Source organism: Arachis ipaensis, chromosome B7, assembly GCF_059453495.1.
Source record: "Arachis ipaensis isolate K30076 ecotype BB chromosome B7, ASM5945349v1, whole genome shotgun sequence".
In the NCBI taxonomy this organism is placed as follows: Eukaryota; Viridiplantae; Streptophyta; class Magnoliopsida; order Fabales; family Fabaceae; genus Arachis; species Arachis ipaensis.
In genome coordinates, this window is record NC_142442.1 from 38695377 (window position 1) to 38710412 (window position 15036).

Genomic DNA, 15036 nt, shown 5'->3' on the forward strand with positions numbered 1-15036 from the left:
GAGAGAAGTAATGATGGCATTAAGTGTGCTGTCGTTTCCTAGGCTACTCTTTGGGCGGTTGAGGTGACTGAGTGGACTTTGTTACTGAAGGGGTTATTGTAACTCCTTGGAAACTGTTACTGGAAATCCACTTAGTGCAGTGTCTTCATTTCTTGGGTTAGTGAGATAAGGTTGGCTGTTGGAGTTTTTTCAAAGAAGAGAATGAGTAAAAGAGGTATGTGAAAAAACTTTTGTTATTTGCTTCTTCATTGAGTTTCGTTTCTTCTTCTTCTATTTCTGTTTGGTTGCCATTTGATGGGTTTTGAGAAGGAGAAAAAAGAGAGGATAGATTGGTCATATGATTGGGTTAATGAAGATGTTAGGAATCGTGTGTCATTGTTCTTGGATCAGGAAGTTGTAGATGAGGTGGATAAAAGTAAAGTTGTTAGGTTTGGTTCTGGAATTCAACTGGAGCTGCTGCCCTGTTCTGAAAGTGATAGGGTTTTTCATAGGGGTGAGGGTTTTGAATACTTTTTTATGTATAGTTGTGTGCTTGAAGAGTTGAAGGTTAAGCTTCCATTTAGTAATTTTGAATGTCAGGTTTTGAAGCAGATGAACTGTGCTCCTTCTCAATTACATCCTAATGGGTGGGCCTTTCTTCGTGCATTTGAGGTTTTGATGGATTTTTTGGAAGAAAAGCCATCTGTAGAGTTATTTTTCTCGCTTTTTCAAGCGAAGGGTGTGTGGAAAGGTGGGTGGGTGAACTTGAATAGTTCGCCGAGGTTTGCTATATTTAAGCTGTATAAGTCATCGTTTAAGGAATTTAAGGAAATGTATTTGAAGGTAAGGAGTGTTGAGGGGGATTTTCCTTTTTATGTGGACGAGCATTTGGGAGAGAAATTTCCGATTTGGTGGTGTTCTGAGCCAAATAATATACTCGGCCCGGAGCTTATCAAGCCTAGGGATGAGTGTATTATTGAATATCTTATTGAAGCTATTGATAGGAAGGAATTGATCTCGGTATTTGAGTTGTTGAAGTGGGAGGAAAATAAACAGGCTGTTGTGGATTACTTAGGTGAGCTTGTTTGGTTTAATTTTGTATTCGGTCTTTGAAATGCATTGGTGAGAAGTTGTTTTTATTTGTTTTCAGGTGGAAAATATCCTGGTGTGTCTGCGGCGGAGCTGAGGTCTCGTGTGAGAAGTAAAAACTTGGATAAGGAGGGCTCAACGTCAAAAGTTGAGAAAGTTGTAGGTGTGAGTGAGGTTGATCAACCAAAGCCGGGGAGGAGAAAGGTTATTGCTAGGAAAAGGAAGGGCGGTGTGGTGGATTTGTCAGACGTTTCTGATGATGAGAAAGATGATGTTCCGGTGGAAGAGGTTCATAGTTTTTATGATAATCAGAGAAGGTTACATGATTTTGTGGAGCGGAGTGAGGGGTCTTCTCTCTGGGGAAAAGATTATCCCTTCATGGTTACTGCTGATGAGGTGTGTCAGACCCCGTCCGATGTTATTTTGGCGGAAGAGGTGGGGGATGTGGCGATTGACCAGTATATGCAGGTATTTTATGTTCTTGAGCTATAGTGTTTGAATTTTGTTTTGGTTTTATGGAAAATTGTGATAATGGCTGATTTTCAGGTTGTGGGTCTTCGGTTGGCGAGTTTAGGGCGGAGTCGTGAGAAAATTCATCGGAAGTTTGTTGAGAAAAAGGAGGATCCGAGTTTGAAGGAAGAGTTGGCTATAAAGGTTGCTAAAGTTTCTGAGCTGGAGGTGAAGTTATGTGATGTGGAGAAGCATTTGAAAGAAGTGAAGGAGAGTTATGCCAAAGATGTTGAGGATTTAAAGAAGAAAGAAGCTGACTTATCTGCTATGAGTACTCGTATGATTGAGGTTACTGCTCGGTTGAAGGAAGTGGAGAAAAATAAGCAGGGAGAAATTCTTGATTCTTTCCTTGAAGGGTTTGAGAGGGCTGTTCTTCAGGTTAAATTTCTGGCTCCGGAGGTGGATGTTTCGGCAATGGATCCAGGCAAAATAGTGCAGGATGGTGCTATGGTTGAAGATGATGGTGCTGCTGAGCAAGGAGATGAAAATGTGTAGTTTGTAGACATATTTTGACCATGAGTATGGCTTTTTGAACTTGTTAACTTATGTTTTGCTACTGTGTTTGAGGAACAAACTTGGAAATTTCTGTTTAGTTATTGTTTCTGCATGCTATGACTATAATATGATGCTGATATTTGGGTTTATATCTGGTTTGTAATGGTGCCATTTTGAGATGGTGAAATACCATGAAATTTAATCGAAATGTGGTAGTTTGGCTAGTTTGGAAGCCGATTTGTAAGTATGAGAATATTTGTGTTAATGACAGAAATTGGTCGGGTATGTGGTGATATTTGAATCATAGGATTCGTTGAGTTTAATTCGGACATTTATCTGATTGAGTTAGGTTTGGATTCAACTTGGATTGATTTTTTTGGTGACCGAAAAGATCGGAATCCGAGTAAGATCGGTCATTTATCTGAAATAATGATCTGAACCCGAGATTGGATCGGATATATATCTGATGTAGCAATCTGAATCCGAGTTTGGTTCGGATATTTGTCTGATATAATGATCGGAATCCGAGATTGAATCGGATATTTATCTGATATAATAGTCTGAATCCGAGTTTGGATCGGATATTTGTCTAATATAATGATCGGAATCCGAGATTGAGTCGGATGTTTATCTGATATAATAGTCTGAATCCGAGTTTGGATCGGATATTTGTTTGATTTAATGATCGGAATCCGAGATTGGATCGGATATTTATCTGATATAATGGTCGGAATCCGAGATTGGATCGGATGTTTGTCGGATATAATTATGATCGGTCTTTTGATTTTTGAGAAATTTTGAAAAAGTAATAATGTTGACTGGAAAAGGGAATTTTATTAATGTAAGACCTTTGAATTTAAAGGCCCAGGTAGGCTAGCCTCGTTAAAACCTCTCCAAGCAAAACCCTTGTGGGAGAAATCTTGGTAGTAGGAAAAAGAGTACTTGCCTGTCCCTGGTATTAGCTGTAATATAACTTTAAGGAAGATACATTCCAAGTGTTAGGGAGATCATTACCCTCTAATGTTTGTAGTCGATAAGCTCCGTTGCCGATTACTTCTGTGATTTTGTAAGGGCCCTCCCAATTAGCTGCTAGTTTGCCATGTGCTGTAGGTTTCCTAGCTTGTTCTGTTTTTCTGAGTACTAGGTCGTGGACTTGGAAAGATCTTGGTTGTAGTCTTTGATTATATTTACGGGCGATGTGCTGTTGCATCGCTAAATGTTTGATTGCTGCAGATGATCGGAGATCTTCAATGAGATCAAGTTCGGCTTGCCGAGCTTTGTCTTGTGTAGTTAGGTCGGCCAATTCTGTGCGTAGTGAGGATTGGGAGATCTCCACAGGTATCATTGCGTCTGAGCCGTAGACCAAGCGGAAAGGTGTTTCCTTTGTGGTTGAGTGAATTGTTGTATTGTACGATAAGCTCGGCCCATAGACCCTTTGCATCGTTCAGTTTCTTCCTTAGCGCGTGTAATATGACTTTATTTGCGGCTTCAGCTAGCCCGTTTGTTTGTGGGTGTTCTACTGACGAGAAGTGCTGTTTGATTTTTAAGTTCTGTAAAAATGATGTGAATTTTTGATCGGCAAACTGGCGACCATTATCAGTGATAATGTGCCGAGGAATGCCGAATCGACAGATAATGCATTTCCAAACAAAGGAAAGAATTTGTTGTGATGTAATCTTGGCTAGAGGTTGTGCTTCTATCCATTTGGAAAAATAATCAATTGCTACTACAAGGAATTTTACCTGTCCTGCAGCTGTGGGGAAAGGTCCGAGGATATCAATTCCCCATTGGTTGAATGGCCAGCTAACCTCTGAGCAGTGTAAGAGTTCGGCCGGGAGATGTGTTATCGGGCTGTGTTTTTGGCAATTGACACAATTTTTGACTTTTGTGTGACAATCTTGCCTGATAGTCGGCCAGTACAATCCAGCTCTGAGGATTTTTGAATGTAGACTTCGGGCTCCGAGGTGTGTTCCACAGACCCCTTCATGTGCCTCCGCAAGCGCAAGCTCTGCTTCTGATCTGCAAAGACATCTAAGTAGTGGACGAGAGAATCCTCGTTTATATAGGCAGTTATTATAAATTGTAAAAAAGGAAGCTTGTCGTCGAAACTGTCTAGTGTGTCTGACGTCGCCTGGCAGGATCCCTGTTTGGAGATATTGTATGTATGGAGATCTCCAGTCTGCTTCCTGTGTCACACTTAAGACATGGGTTATTTCAATGCTCGGTTTAAGTAATGTTGATTGATAAAATGATGACCTGTCTGGTTGAGTACTGGCGAGTTTGGACAGAATGTCAGCTCGGCCGTTACTCTCCCTTGGTATGTGCTGTATTTCATATTTGTTAAATTTTGAAAGTAAATTTTGGACGACATCCAGGTATTTAGAGAGCAAGGGATCTTTTACTTGGTATAGCTTGTTTACCTGTTGGACGACAAGGAGGGAGTCGCAGTATACCTTAATTTCGGTGATGTTAAGGTCGGCAGCGAGTGTAAGGCCGGCAATTAGTGCTTCATACTCACTTTGATTGTTGCTTGCTTTAAATGAGAAGTGGAGGGAATGTTCGATGACGTTGCCGTGGTCATCGTCAAGTATAATACCTGCGCCACACCCGTGTGGGTTGGAGGATCCGTCGACGTATAAAGACCATTCAATGTAATCTTCAGTTATCTTTGGGACTGAGAACTCTGCAATGAAGTCGGCCAAGAACTGTGATTTGATGGATGCTCGGCTTTCGTATTTGATGTCAAATTCTGACAGTTCCACCGACCATTTGACTAGTCGGCCAGCCAATTCAGGTTTCTGTAGTACTTGTCGTAAAGGTTGATCTGTCCTAACATGGATTTTATGGCTCTGAAAGTATGGTCGGAGTCTTCTGGCTGAGAAGACAAGTGCGAGTGCTAGCTTTTCAATGGTCGGGTAACGGAGCTCTGCGTTCTGTAAGGTCTTGCTGGTGAAATAGATTGGGAGCTGCTTCTGTTCCCTTTCTGCAACAAGAGCAGAGCTTATAGCCCAGTTAGTGACAGACAAATATAATAATAGTGGCTCCCCTTGTAGGGGTGTGTGTAAAATTGGTGGTTTTGAAAGAGTCTCTTTTAAGGTTGTAAATGCTTGTTCACATTCATCAGTCCATTGAAAAGCTCTTTTTGTTTTTAAGGTTTGGAAGAAACATGATGATTTAGAAGCTAGGCAGGGCAAGAATCTAGAAAGTGCAGCAAGTCTCCCTGTTAACCGCTGGACTTCTTTGATGGTTTGTGGGCTTGTCATGTCTAAAATTGCTCGGCATTTCTCAGGATTTGCCTCAATACCTTGGCTAGTGAGCATGAAGCCGAGGAATTTACCACTTTGAACCCCGAATGCGCACTTTTCAGGATTTAACCGCATGTTGTATTGTCTTAGTTGCCCGAAGATTTCTGTGAGGTCGTCAAGGTGGTTGTTGCCGATCTTTGTCTTGGCGACCATATCGTCAACGTAGACCTCAACGTTCTTGCCGATTTGTTTGGCGAAGACTTTATCCATTAGACGTTGATACGTTGCACCTGCATTCTTAAGGCCAAATGGCATGACTTTATAACAATAGTTTCCATATTCAGTAATAAAAGCTGTCTTGTTTTGATCGGATTGATGCATTTGGATCTGGTTATAACCAGAATATGCATCCATAAAGCTAAGTTTCTCAAAACCAGAGGCATTATCAACTAAACAATCAATAGATGGTAAAGGGTAGGAATCTTTGGGGCATGCTTTGTTGAGATCTGTGAAATCAACGCACATGCGCCATTTACCGTTATGTTTTTTAACCATGACGACGTTCGCCAGCCATGTTGTGAATCTGATTTCTCGGATGAAGCCCGCGCTGATGAGCTTCTTGGTTTCTTCTAGGGAAGCTTGCTTTCGGTCGTGTCCGAGGTTTCTCCTTTTCTGTGCTACAGGTCGGATAGATGGATCTAATGCTAACTTGTGGGATATGATGGATGGATCGATGCCTGGCATATCGGCTGGGGTCCATGCAAATAGGTCGGCATTTTGTTGTAAGAATGCTTGGAACGAAGATTTTTCTTCTGAAGATAATGTTGATCCGACGTATGTAAATTTATCCGTGTTTTCTGTGAAGTAGATTTTATCCAGGTCTTCTGTTGGGGTTGGCCTTTCCAGTGTTCCTGCTCTAGGATCAAGGTCTGCCAACATGTGTTGGTTGTTAATGTTGCCGATGTTGTGGATTTGGGCCTTTGTGTTATGATGAGGTTTTTTGAGGCTATTGTTGTAGCACTCCCTGGCCTCTCGGGCGTCACTATGAATGGTTGCAATTGTGTTATCCTGCAAAGGGAACTTAACGCAGAGATGAATTGTAGATACTATAGCGCCGAACTTATTTAAAAAAGGTCGGCCAAGTATAATATTATAGGTACTGAAGCAATCAACAACTAAGTATTGAATGTCCGAAGTTTTTGATGAAGGGAACTTACCAAGTGTGGTTTGTAACCACACAGATCCCATTACCGGGACTCGCTCACCTGAGAATCCTACTAAGTCACCAGTGGAGGGTCGGATGATATTATCGCTCAGTTTCATTTTCTGAAAGGTCGAGTAAAAGAGGACATCGGCGCTGCTGCCTGGGTCGAGCAACACCTTTTTAATGAGGAGATCTCCGAGCTGTAGGGAGATTACGACTGGATCATCCAGATTTGTTATGCTATAGTCATGATCGCCTGCTTGGAATGTTATCTGTGGAGATGTAGGTGGCGATTGGTCGGTGTTAATGGAGAGGATAGCTCGGTAAGATCTTTTCCTTGCCGAACTTGTGGCTCCTCCACCTGCAAAACCTCCGGAAATACAGTTAATTGTGCGTGATGGTAATTCGGGATGGTTATGGTTTGGTCGGTCTCTATCTCGGTTATGTTGTGCAGCCGAGCCCTGATCTCCTGGGGCAGATAGTCGCCGCTGCATGTGTCCGCCGATGAATTTGTCCAGATGACCTTGCCGAGCTAATCGCTCTAGCAGGTCTTTGGCGATGATGCAGTCGTCGGTATTATGTCCGTGCTTCTGGTGGAAAGAGCAGTATTTCGAGCGATCTGTGCCTTTTGAATCTGGGTAATTGCCAGCTTTTCGTGGTGGCTTGATTAACTTCGAATTCAAGATCTCCTTGATGATGTCATCGCGCTTGGTGTTGAATTTGGTGTAGGTCTCATATCGTGGGATTGGTTTGAAATTCTTCTTGCTGTCCCGTGGCTTGTCGTCGTCCTTATGGTGAGGCCTTTCTGTTTTCCGAGCTTGTCGAAGTTCTTCAATGTCAATCTGTCCCCTAGCTTTTTCGCGGAATTCGGCCATAGTTTTTGGTTTGGCCACAGCAATGGTTTCTTGGAACTTTCCTGGTCTTAATCCACTTTTGATGGCGTGCAGTTCTACCTCGGGGTGGAGGTCAGGTATGCTTATGGCTATCTTTGTGAAGCGCGTGATGTAGTCCTTGAGGCTTTCATGTTGGCCTTGCTTGATTGTGTTCAGGTAATCGGAATCGTGGAGGTAGATGGCGGATCCAGCAAAGTGTTCCTCAAAGGGTTTTGATATGTCTCGGAATCGAGAGATAGAACCTGCAGGCAAAGAACAAAACCAATCAAGTGCAGGGCCGTCTAAATAAGATGGAAAACAGCGACATAAAACTTTATCAGATGCACCGTTTACTATCATTATGGAGGTGAACTTTTTGATGTATTTCTTCGGATCACCTAACCCATCATACGGAGTTAAGGTGGTTGGCAGGGTAAACCTTCGGGGTAGCACGAAGTTCATCACTTCTGCCGTGAATGGTCCAGGGGAGGTTTCCTGATCGTCATCTCCGATGTTTTTCTGAGTATCTTCATTATGTTCGGGCTGCTCCCCTTCGTTCCGAGCAGTGTCTGAGACATGTGTTGGCCCTGACTGCTGCTCGGCTTCTTCTGTCCGTTCTTGTCGATCATTGTTTTCAGTTCGAGCATTATTCAAGTTGGCGATTTGATTTGCCATTCTTTGGTTCTCTTCAGCCACGACTTGTCGCAACTCGGTCACCATCCGGAGCAATTCGGATGGCGAGGGTGGAGGTTGTTCAGCCATGACTTCAAGATGGGAAATTTGAGGCCGATAATATAGGAAGAGAGTTTTATATTCTCGGCCCCACGGTGGGCGCCAATTGTTCCTGTATGGATACCTGGAGAAGGAGAGCTTAGTCTCTGGAAGTTGGTTCCGAGCTATTACCTTCGGGGCCGACTTCTCAAGTACCGTGATAAGCCGAGCTTTTCTCCAAGAGTGAATCGCGTAGAGCTTTGAGCAAGAAACAAGGGGGGAGTATACCTGCAAAGGCACTCCGAAGCTTAAGTTAGTATTGAGAATTTCTTATTTCTTTAGAATAGAAGATCATACCTTGTTATAGATGATAGTGTATAAGTTGGTTACGTTCCTGCTTTATTGCCCGTATTCAAGAGCAATAATAAGGGTGAATGTTAGTTTAGACGTTTCATTTTGTGAAGTAGTCCGTTGAGCTGATTTGTAACGTTACTTTCCAATAAATGACATTGATTGCCGACCAGTGACTGTAACGCCGAATAATAACGTAAATTGCCGAGTTATGGTTTATAATACCGACTTTGTAGTGGTCCCGATCAGATCCTTTTTTTGAAGAACTTACGTCCACGCGTACGCGGAAGGATCTAGCAAGCATGTCCACACGTACGCATGACAAGGAAACGTGCGCGCGAGCTGCATTTTTACATTCCCACGCGTACGCGTAGCCCTTATTTCAGCAAACATGGTTTTCACAATTTTAAACCGCAATTCAAGCTTCTAAATCTCTATTTTCATTCCTTTAGTCATTAATAATAGTATTAAACCTGATAATCAGATGAAGTTAGAAAACAGGAAAAATTTGGAGGTGAAGTAAAGCTGAAAAGTGATGAATTGATTATGAAATGTTACGGATGATCATGTATGATACTTGGCTTGAATGATTAAATGATCTGAGATACGAGATTCCCCGGATAAAGTAGAGTAGCTTGCCACCACGTGTACCAGGTTGAAAACTCGATACTCTGTTGACCCTACGATGTAAGGGTGACCGTGCACTTATAAATTCCCGGGAATGGTACCCTCATTGAGCGATTTGATATATATATATATTTGAGAAAAAGCTATGCATAAACTCATGGGGATGCACGTCGGGGGACAGTCCAATGGTTTAGCAAACCGGACTTGTCGGGTTGGCTGTGTAACGGACCAATGAGCTCATTAGCCATAGGACAGGCATGCATCATGTGCATATTACTTGAATTACTTGTTTGTGTTCTAACTAGGTTTGCCTAAGTGCATTTACAATGTTAAGTGTATATTTGCTTTTATCTGTTTATTTGTCTATGAAATGCTGACGGAGATGGAGATATAGATGACCGACAATAAAGGACTTAGATTTAAGATTAAGTTGAGTTAGGCTTAGATACTCTTAGAAAACCACCTTTTATGGCTTCTGTTTAATACTTTAAGCTCTATAATCTAAGTGTCGACATTCTAGGATTGCCTCTAGCATTCCCAGGACCTTATATATTATGTATGTGGCACCTTTACCATGCTGAAAACCTCTGGTTCTCACCTCATACTATGTTGTTATTTTTCAGATGCAGGTCGAGAGGCATCTCGTCAGGCGTCTGGACTCCTGAAGCGAAGTGGTTACTAGGTTATTTTGTTGTACAGTGATGTATATATATGTACTTAGCTTTCTCTCCGCATAACTTGTTCTTTTTTATCCTCTTAGAGGTTTATGGAGAGACATGATTTTATTTATGTACATTTGAGTTTTGGATATGTATATATATATGTGTGTAAATAGTCTCTGGCCAGCCTTAACTTCGCGGGCTGAGTTAGGAGCTTGTTATTTTGTATCTTTGACACTCTAATCCTACTTTTATTATCTTATGTTTGATAGCTACATTTTTCTTAGCACACAAGTTAACTCATTTCTTGAGCATTGCACTTTTATTTCGTGACTTTTATTTCATCTATTCTTCAAGGCTCCTAGTATATTATAATCTTTCTGCTATTATATGTATACATTATATTGTAGAGGTTGTAATACCATACCACCTTTGTTTTACGGCTTAAGCGTAAAATTCAGTATGGTAGGGTGTTACATATTTGGCATGTAAATTGTTTTCTTTTTTGTAGGAGATGTATTTCCTGATAATGTGAGTTATAAGGAACTTTCTGAAAAGAACAAACTAATTCTTAGATGGTTCCAGGGGAAGACTCTAAAGAATTTGACCGATAACATGATGAGTATTGGTGTTGAAAACAAACAAGATCGCCTGATGTTCAAGAGGATTTTCATCCTCTATATTCAGATGGCATTCTTGTTGCCAACAATAATAAACAAAATCTCTCCTGTGCACCTAGATCCAATTTTCAAGATGGACAAAATAACGGAGGGCAACTGGGATCCCATGTGTTGAATTTCATCATCAAAGGCATAATTGATTACCGTCTGAAAAAGAAAAAATCAATCGATGGCTGCCTCTTTGTCTTGATGATAATCTATTTCCATTTGGCAAAAAATAAAGACAAGAAAGGAGAAGAAAATCCTGGACTGCCCTAGGTTAGCAACTGGAATAGAGAGCAGTTGGTTGCAAGGATGAGAGTGATGCAAGGATTTATACCGGTTCGAAATTTCACAAAATAATTCCGTTGTTAGTATAGTCCAAACCAATAGTCAATCCTCAAATCAAATTAAATTTTTGATTTTGTCACAAGTACAAACCCCAATAAGAATTAACCGAAGTATTTAGACTCCGGGTCATCTCACAAGGAATTGCAATGAAGTGCTCAATTATTGACTATGAAGGTGCAAGGGGGTTTGATGTGGTATTTAGCAAGAAAATATAAATGACAAGAAAGTAAGATAAAAAGAACTAATAAAAGAAATGGAAAGAACTCTTGGCTAGACATAGGTAATTGAGATCACCATCCTTGTCTACAAACCTAATAATAATAATTATGAGAGGCCAACCTATTAAGTCTACCTCCAAAAGCTTTAAGTACGTAATATCTACTCCTAAGCTTGAAGTATGTCAAATAGGCTTGATCACATAAACCCATAAGTCCCAACCTATCTACTAATTAGATTAGTAGTGGGTTAGTGTCAATGAGTATCAAATTGATCACCAATGGTTCTCAAATCACCAATTCATTGAGACCCAATGACTCAAGGTCACTCAATTCCATTAGCCTAGGCCAAGAGTAAAGAAAATTACTCAAAAACTAGAGAAAATATTTTATCAAACACCTAGTATGCAAGAAAAGTAAATATCATCAAATGCAAGAATTAAAAGAACCCACAACTAACATAAGCAAGAAATCATAATAACAATCAAGATCAACATAAAAGAGACATGGAAACATAAAATTGCATTAAAAGAAATCAAGATCTAACAATTGTTCATCAACATAAAAGAGAGTAAAATAAAAAATTAACTAAAGAAACTAGAAGATCAAAGACAATAGCACACTAAAACATAAAGAGAATTGAAATCAAAACAAGAATTGGAAGACAAATTTGAGAGAGATTAACCTAATTTTACCCTAATTACTATCCTAAATCTAGAGAGAGGAGAGAGCCTCTCTCTCTAGAATTCTCTCCTAAAACATGATGAAAACTAAATTATGACTACTTGGTTCATTCCTCCCTCAATCCTTGGGTTCAATAGCATCAGAAATGAGTTGGATTGGGCCCAAAATGAGCTAGAAATCGCCCCCAACGAGTTGCTTAAAGTGGACCCACGTAGCTCCATCGGCGTGCACGCGTACATGGCACATGCGCGCCTCTATACGTCAGAAAACTATGACAAATTTTATATCATTTCGAAGCCCCGGATGTTAGCTTTCCAATACAACTGGAACTGCCTCATTTGGACCTCTATAGTTCAAGTTACAGTCGATTGAGTGCGAAGAGGTCAGGCTTGACAGCTTTACAGTTCCTTCATTTCTTCATGAGTTCTCCCACTTTGCATGCTTTTCTCCTCACTTCTTCCATCCAATACTTGCCTTATGAACCTGAAATCACTCAACAAACACATCAAGGCATCGAATGGAATTAAAGTGAATTAAAATCACCAATTTTAGGGCCTAAAAAGCATGTTTTCACATTTAAGCACAAATTTGGGGAGAATTACAAAACCATGCTATTTCATTGAATAAATGTGAGAAAAGGTGATAAAATCCCCCAAAATAAGCACAAGATAAACCACAAAATTGGGGTTTATCAAATCTTCCCACACTTAAACCAAGCAAGTCCTCATGCTAAGAATAAAGAAGGACAAGAAAAGGGCTATGAACATTTATTCAATGCAAATAAACTATATGCACCTATCTATATGAATGCAACTAAATGCAAAATGATTCTACCTACTTGGTCAAAAGCAAATCAATCTCCAAGAACACATATGCACATGTAGAGCTAAGTAGTATGATGACTCATGAATCCTACCAATTCAAATATCAAAATGAAGTACAAGTAGACTTGCAAGAAGAAAAGCTCATGAAAGTCGAGAACAAGGAATTGAGCATCGAACACCTCACTGGAAGTGTATCCGCTCTAGTCGCTCAAGTGTATAGGGTCGATCACTCAATTCTCTTCTAATCATGCTTTCCATGATTTGTTTTTCATCTAACAATCAACAATTATTCAATGCATGCATACATTCATCATGAGGTCTTATTCATAGGTTGTAATGGGGCCCAGGGTAAAGGTAGGGATGCATATGGTCAAGTGAGCTTGGAATTTGAATCTTTGATTAACCTAAGCTCTCACCAAACACATATAACAACCTATACAACTCTAATACATAACCTAGCTACCCATGATTCCCACTTTTTCACATACTCATGCATTCTTTTTGATTCACATTCCATATGCATTGATTTTTATTGAACTTTACTTTGGGGCATTTTTGTCCCCTTTTTATTTCTTTTTCTCTTTTTTTTTTCTATATTTTTTTCTTTTTTCTTTATCATTTTTTTATATATATAAACATATCAATGCATATGGTTTTACATATAATGCATGAATATGTACCCAATTCCCAATATTTTTAACAAAAATAAAATTACACTTTTACCTCAACCAATGTCCTAAGTTTCCCATACCCAAATGATACACACTCTCACTAGCCTAAGCTAATCAAAGATCCAAATTAGGAGACATTTATTGTTTTTCACTTAGGGGTAGTGATGTGCTAAACTTTAGAACAAAAGGAATTAAATAAGCTCAAAATTGGCTAACAATGGTTGATGAAGGGTAGGCTATTTGGGTAAGTGAGCTAAATAAAATGATGGCCTTAATCATATAAATGCATGTATACATGAAATAATGGACATATAGAATCAAACAAATCAAAGATCACAATCATAGAAAGAGAACAATGCACACAAGAATGGAAATAAGTAGTTATAAGATGTAACCACACAATTTAGCTCAAAACTCACATGCTTGTGTTCTTAGCTCGAAAACCATGTTCTGAAATATATTCTTCAAGCAAGTTTGTCACAAAAAAATTTCTTCAAATTGGTAGGGTGCCCTAAAAATAGTTTTCTTGGAAAAGAAATCATCACCCTAACCAAGTAGTCCTAACATAAAAAGAAATGGTGAAATACGTATAAATTCTAACTAACATGCAACCTATCATGCAATGCAACAACTAACTAACAAAGAAAATCAGGAATTAGTGTTGAAAAAGGAAATTATTACCCATGGAGATCAGTCGAACGACCTCCCCACACTTAGAAATTTGCACCGTCCTCGGTGCATGCAAAGAAGAGCAATGTGGATGGGTTGCTACAATTGATGAGCTCCTTCAAAAGGTTGTGCGGGTGAACTTGTTTGTTACCCCATTTAGAAGCTTTTCCATTCCTTTCCTTTTTGGTGGCCAACCTAAAAGGAAAGAAGAAAGAAAGAAAATTATGCCTACAACAAAGATATCAAAGCAAATGGAACATAGGCGGGGGCTAATGCCAAATAAGAGCATGGTTCTCTACTACATGGTAGCTACAACATGTGAGTGAGAGAGCAATTCAAGCAAAGGCATATTAACTAATACTTGATGTAAGAACAAGTTAAAGCATGGGTACATGACATGAAGAGCATGTTGCATCAAGCTTAATCAATAATTGACACAAACAAGATTAGTGATAAGAATGAGAGCATTTGGTTCCATCCTAACACAATGATGATGAAGTTTAAAAACAAGGGGATCATGAGTCAGGAAGGGCTAAAACACTAATCTTGTGTGTAGAGCAAATATTACAATTAATGCCAAACAAGTCACGAAGCACCAAGATTAACCGAGAAATTCTCAACAATTGAATATAAGAATCCAACACCATTATTAAAACAAGAACTTAGAAAAGAAAATAAGAACAAGTTATAAAAACAAAATTAAAATGCAATATATGAAAATAAGCAAATGCAATAAAAGAAAATGGAAGAAAAGAGAATTATATATATTTATTATTTATTATTTTTTTTTATTTTTTTATTATTTTTTTTTTAAAGAAAAAAATTTTTTTCAAGAGAGGAAGAAGAAGAAAAAGAAAAAAAAGTAGAAAGAAAGAAGAAGAAAAGAAGAAAGAAGGAGAAAGGAGAAAGGAGAAAAACAGGGTGCAAATCCGTGCATATGCGCCATGCGTGCTTATGCACGGATGCAGCAGGTACAATCTGCGCGCGCGTGCCATGCGTGCTTAAGCGCGGATGCAGCAGGTACAATCCGCGCGCGCGCCATGCGTGCTTACGCGTGGATCGCCTGGCACAAAGTAGGCATAAAGTGGGCACAACTCTCGGATTTTAGTACTAGGAGTTGTGAAACCACACCAGCGCGCGCGCACAGCGTGCTTGCGTGCGGATGCCCATTTTTTTTTTTTACAGAAACAGGGCACTCTCCTAATCTACAAGGATTCTAAA

General features: G+C 39.8%; 2 protein-coding genes across 2 annotated transcripts; one reads left to right on the plus strand and one right to left on the minus strand.

Moving 5' to 3' along the window:
• The first annotated feature begins 294 nt into the window (after positions 1 to 294).
• On the plus strand, positions 295 to 2073 carry LOC148550891 (uncharacterized). Its single transcript, XM_088494657.1, has 3 exons — positions 295 to 1067; positions 1110 to 1536; positions 1615 to 2073. The coding sequence occupies exons 1-3, from the start codon at positions 295 to 297 to the stop codon at positions 2071 to 2073; spliced, it is 1659 nt and encodes a 552-aa protein (XP_088350783.1).
• Positions 2074 to 3916: 1843 nt separating this feature from the next.
• Positions 3917 to 8156, minus strand: LOC148550892 (uncharacterized). The gene is made up of 3 exons (XM_088494658.1): positions 4494 to 8156; positions 4330 to 4397; positions 3917 to 4259 (listed from the first exon to the last, which is right to left on the minus strand). Exons 1-3 carry the CDS (start codon positions 8154 to 8156, stop codon positions 3917 to 3919), a joined length of 4074 nt encoding a protein of 1357 aa, XP_088350784.1.
• Positions 8157 to 15036: the final 6880 nt, after the last annotated feature.

Excerpts from the sequence above, each read along its gene's own strand:
- LOC148550891 (XM_088494657.1), top strand. The coding sequence starts at position 295 with ATGGGTTTTGAGAAGGAGAAAAAAGAGAGGATAGATTGGTCATATGAT. Across the intron at positions 1,068-1,109 it reads TACTTAGGTGAGCTTGTTTG|TTGTTTTTATTTGTTTTCAG; the intron begins GTTTAATTTTGT and ends ATTGGTGAGAAG. Across the intron at positions 1,537-1,614 it reads CGATTGACCAGTATATGCAG|GTTGTGGGTCTTCGGTTGGC; the intron begins GTATTTTATGTT and ends GCTGATTTTCAG.
- LOC148550892 (XM_088494658.1), bottom strand. The coding sequence starts at position 8,156 with ATGGCTGAACAACCTCCACCCTCGCCATCCGAATTGCTCCGGATGGTG. Across the intron at positions 4,398-4,493 it reads CCCTCCTTGTCGTCCAACAG|CACATACCAAGGGAGAGTAA; the intron begins GTAAACAAGCTA and ends TATGAAATACAG. Across the intron at positions 4,260-4,329 it reads GCCAGTACTCAACCAGACAG|GAAGCAGACTGGAGATCTCC; the intron begins GTCATCATTTTA and ends AGTGTGACACAG.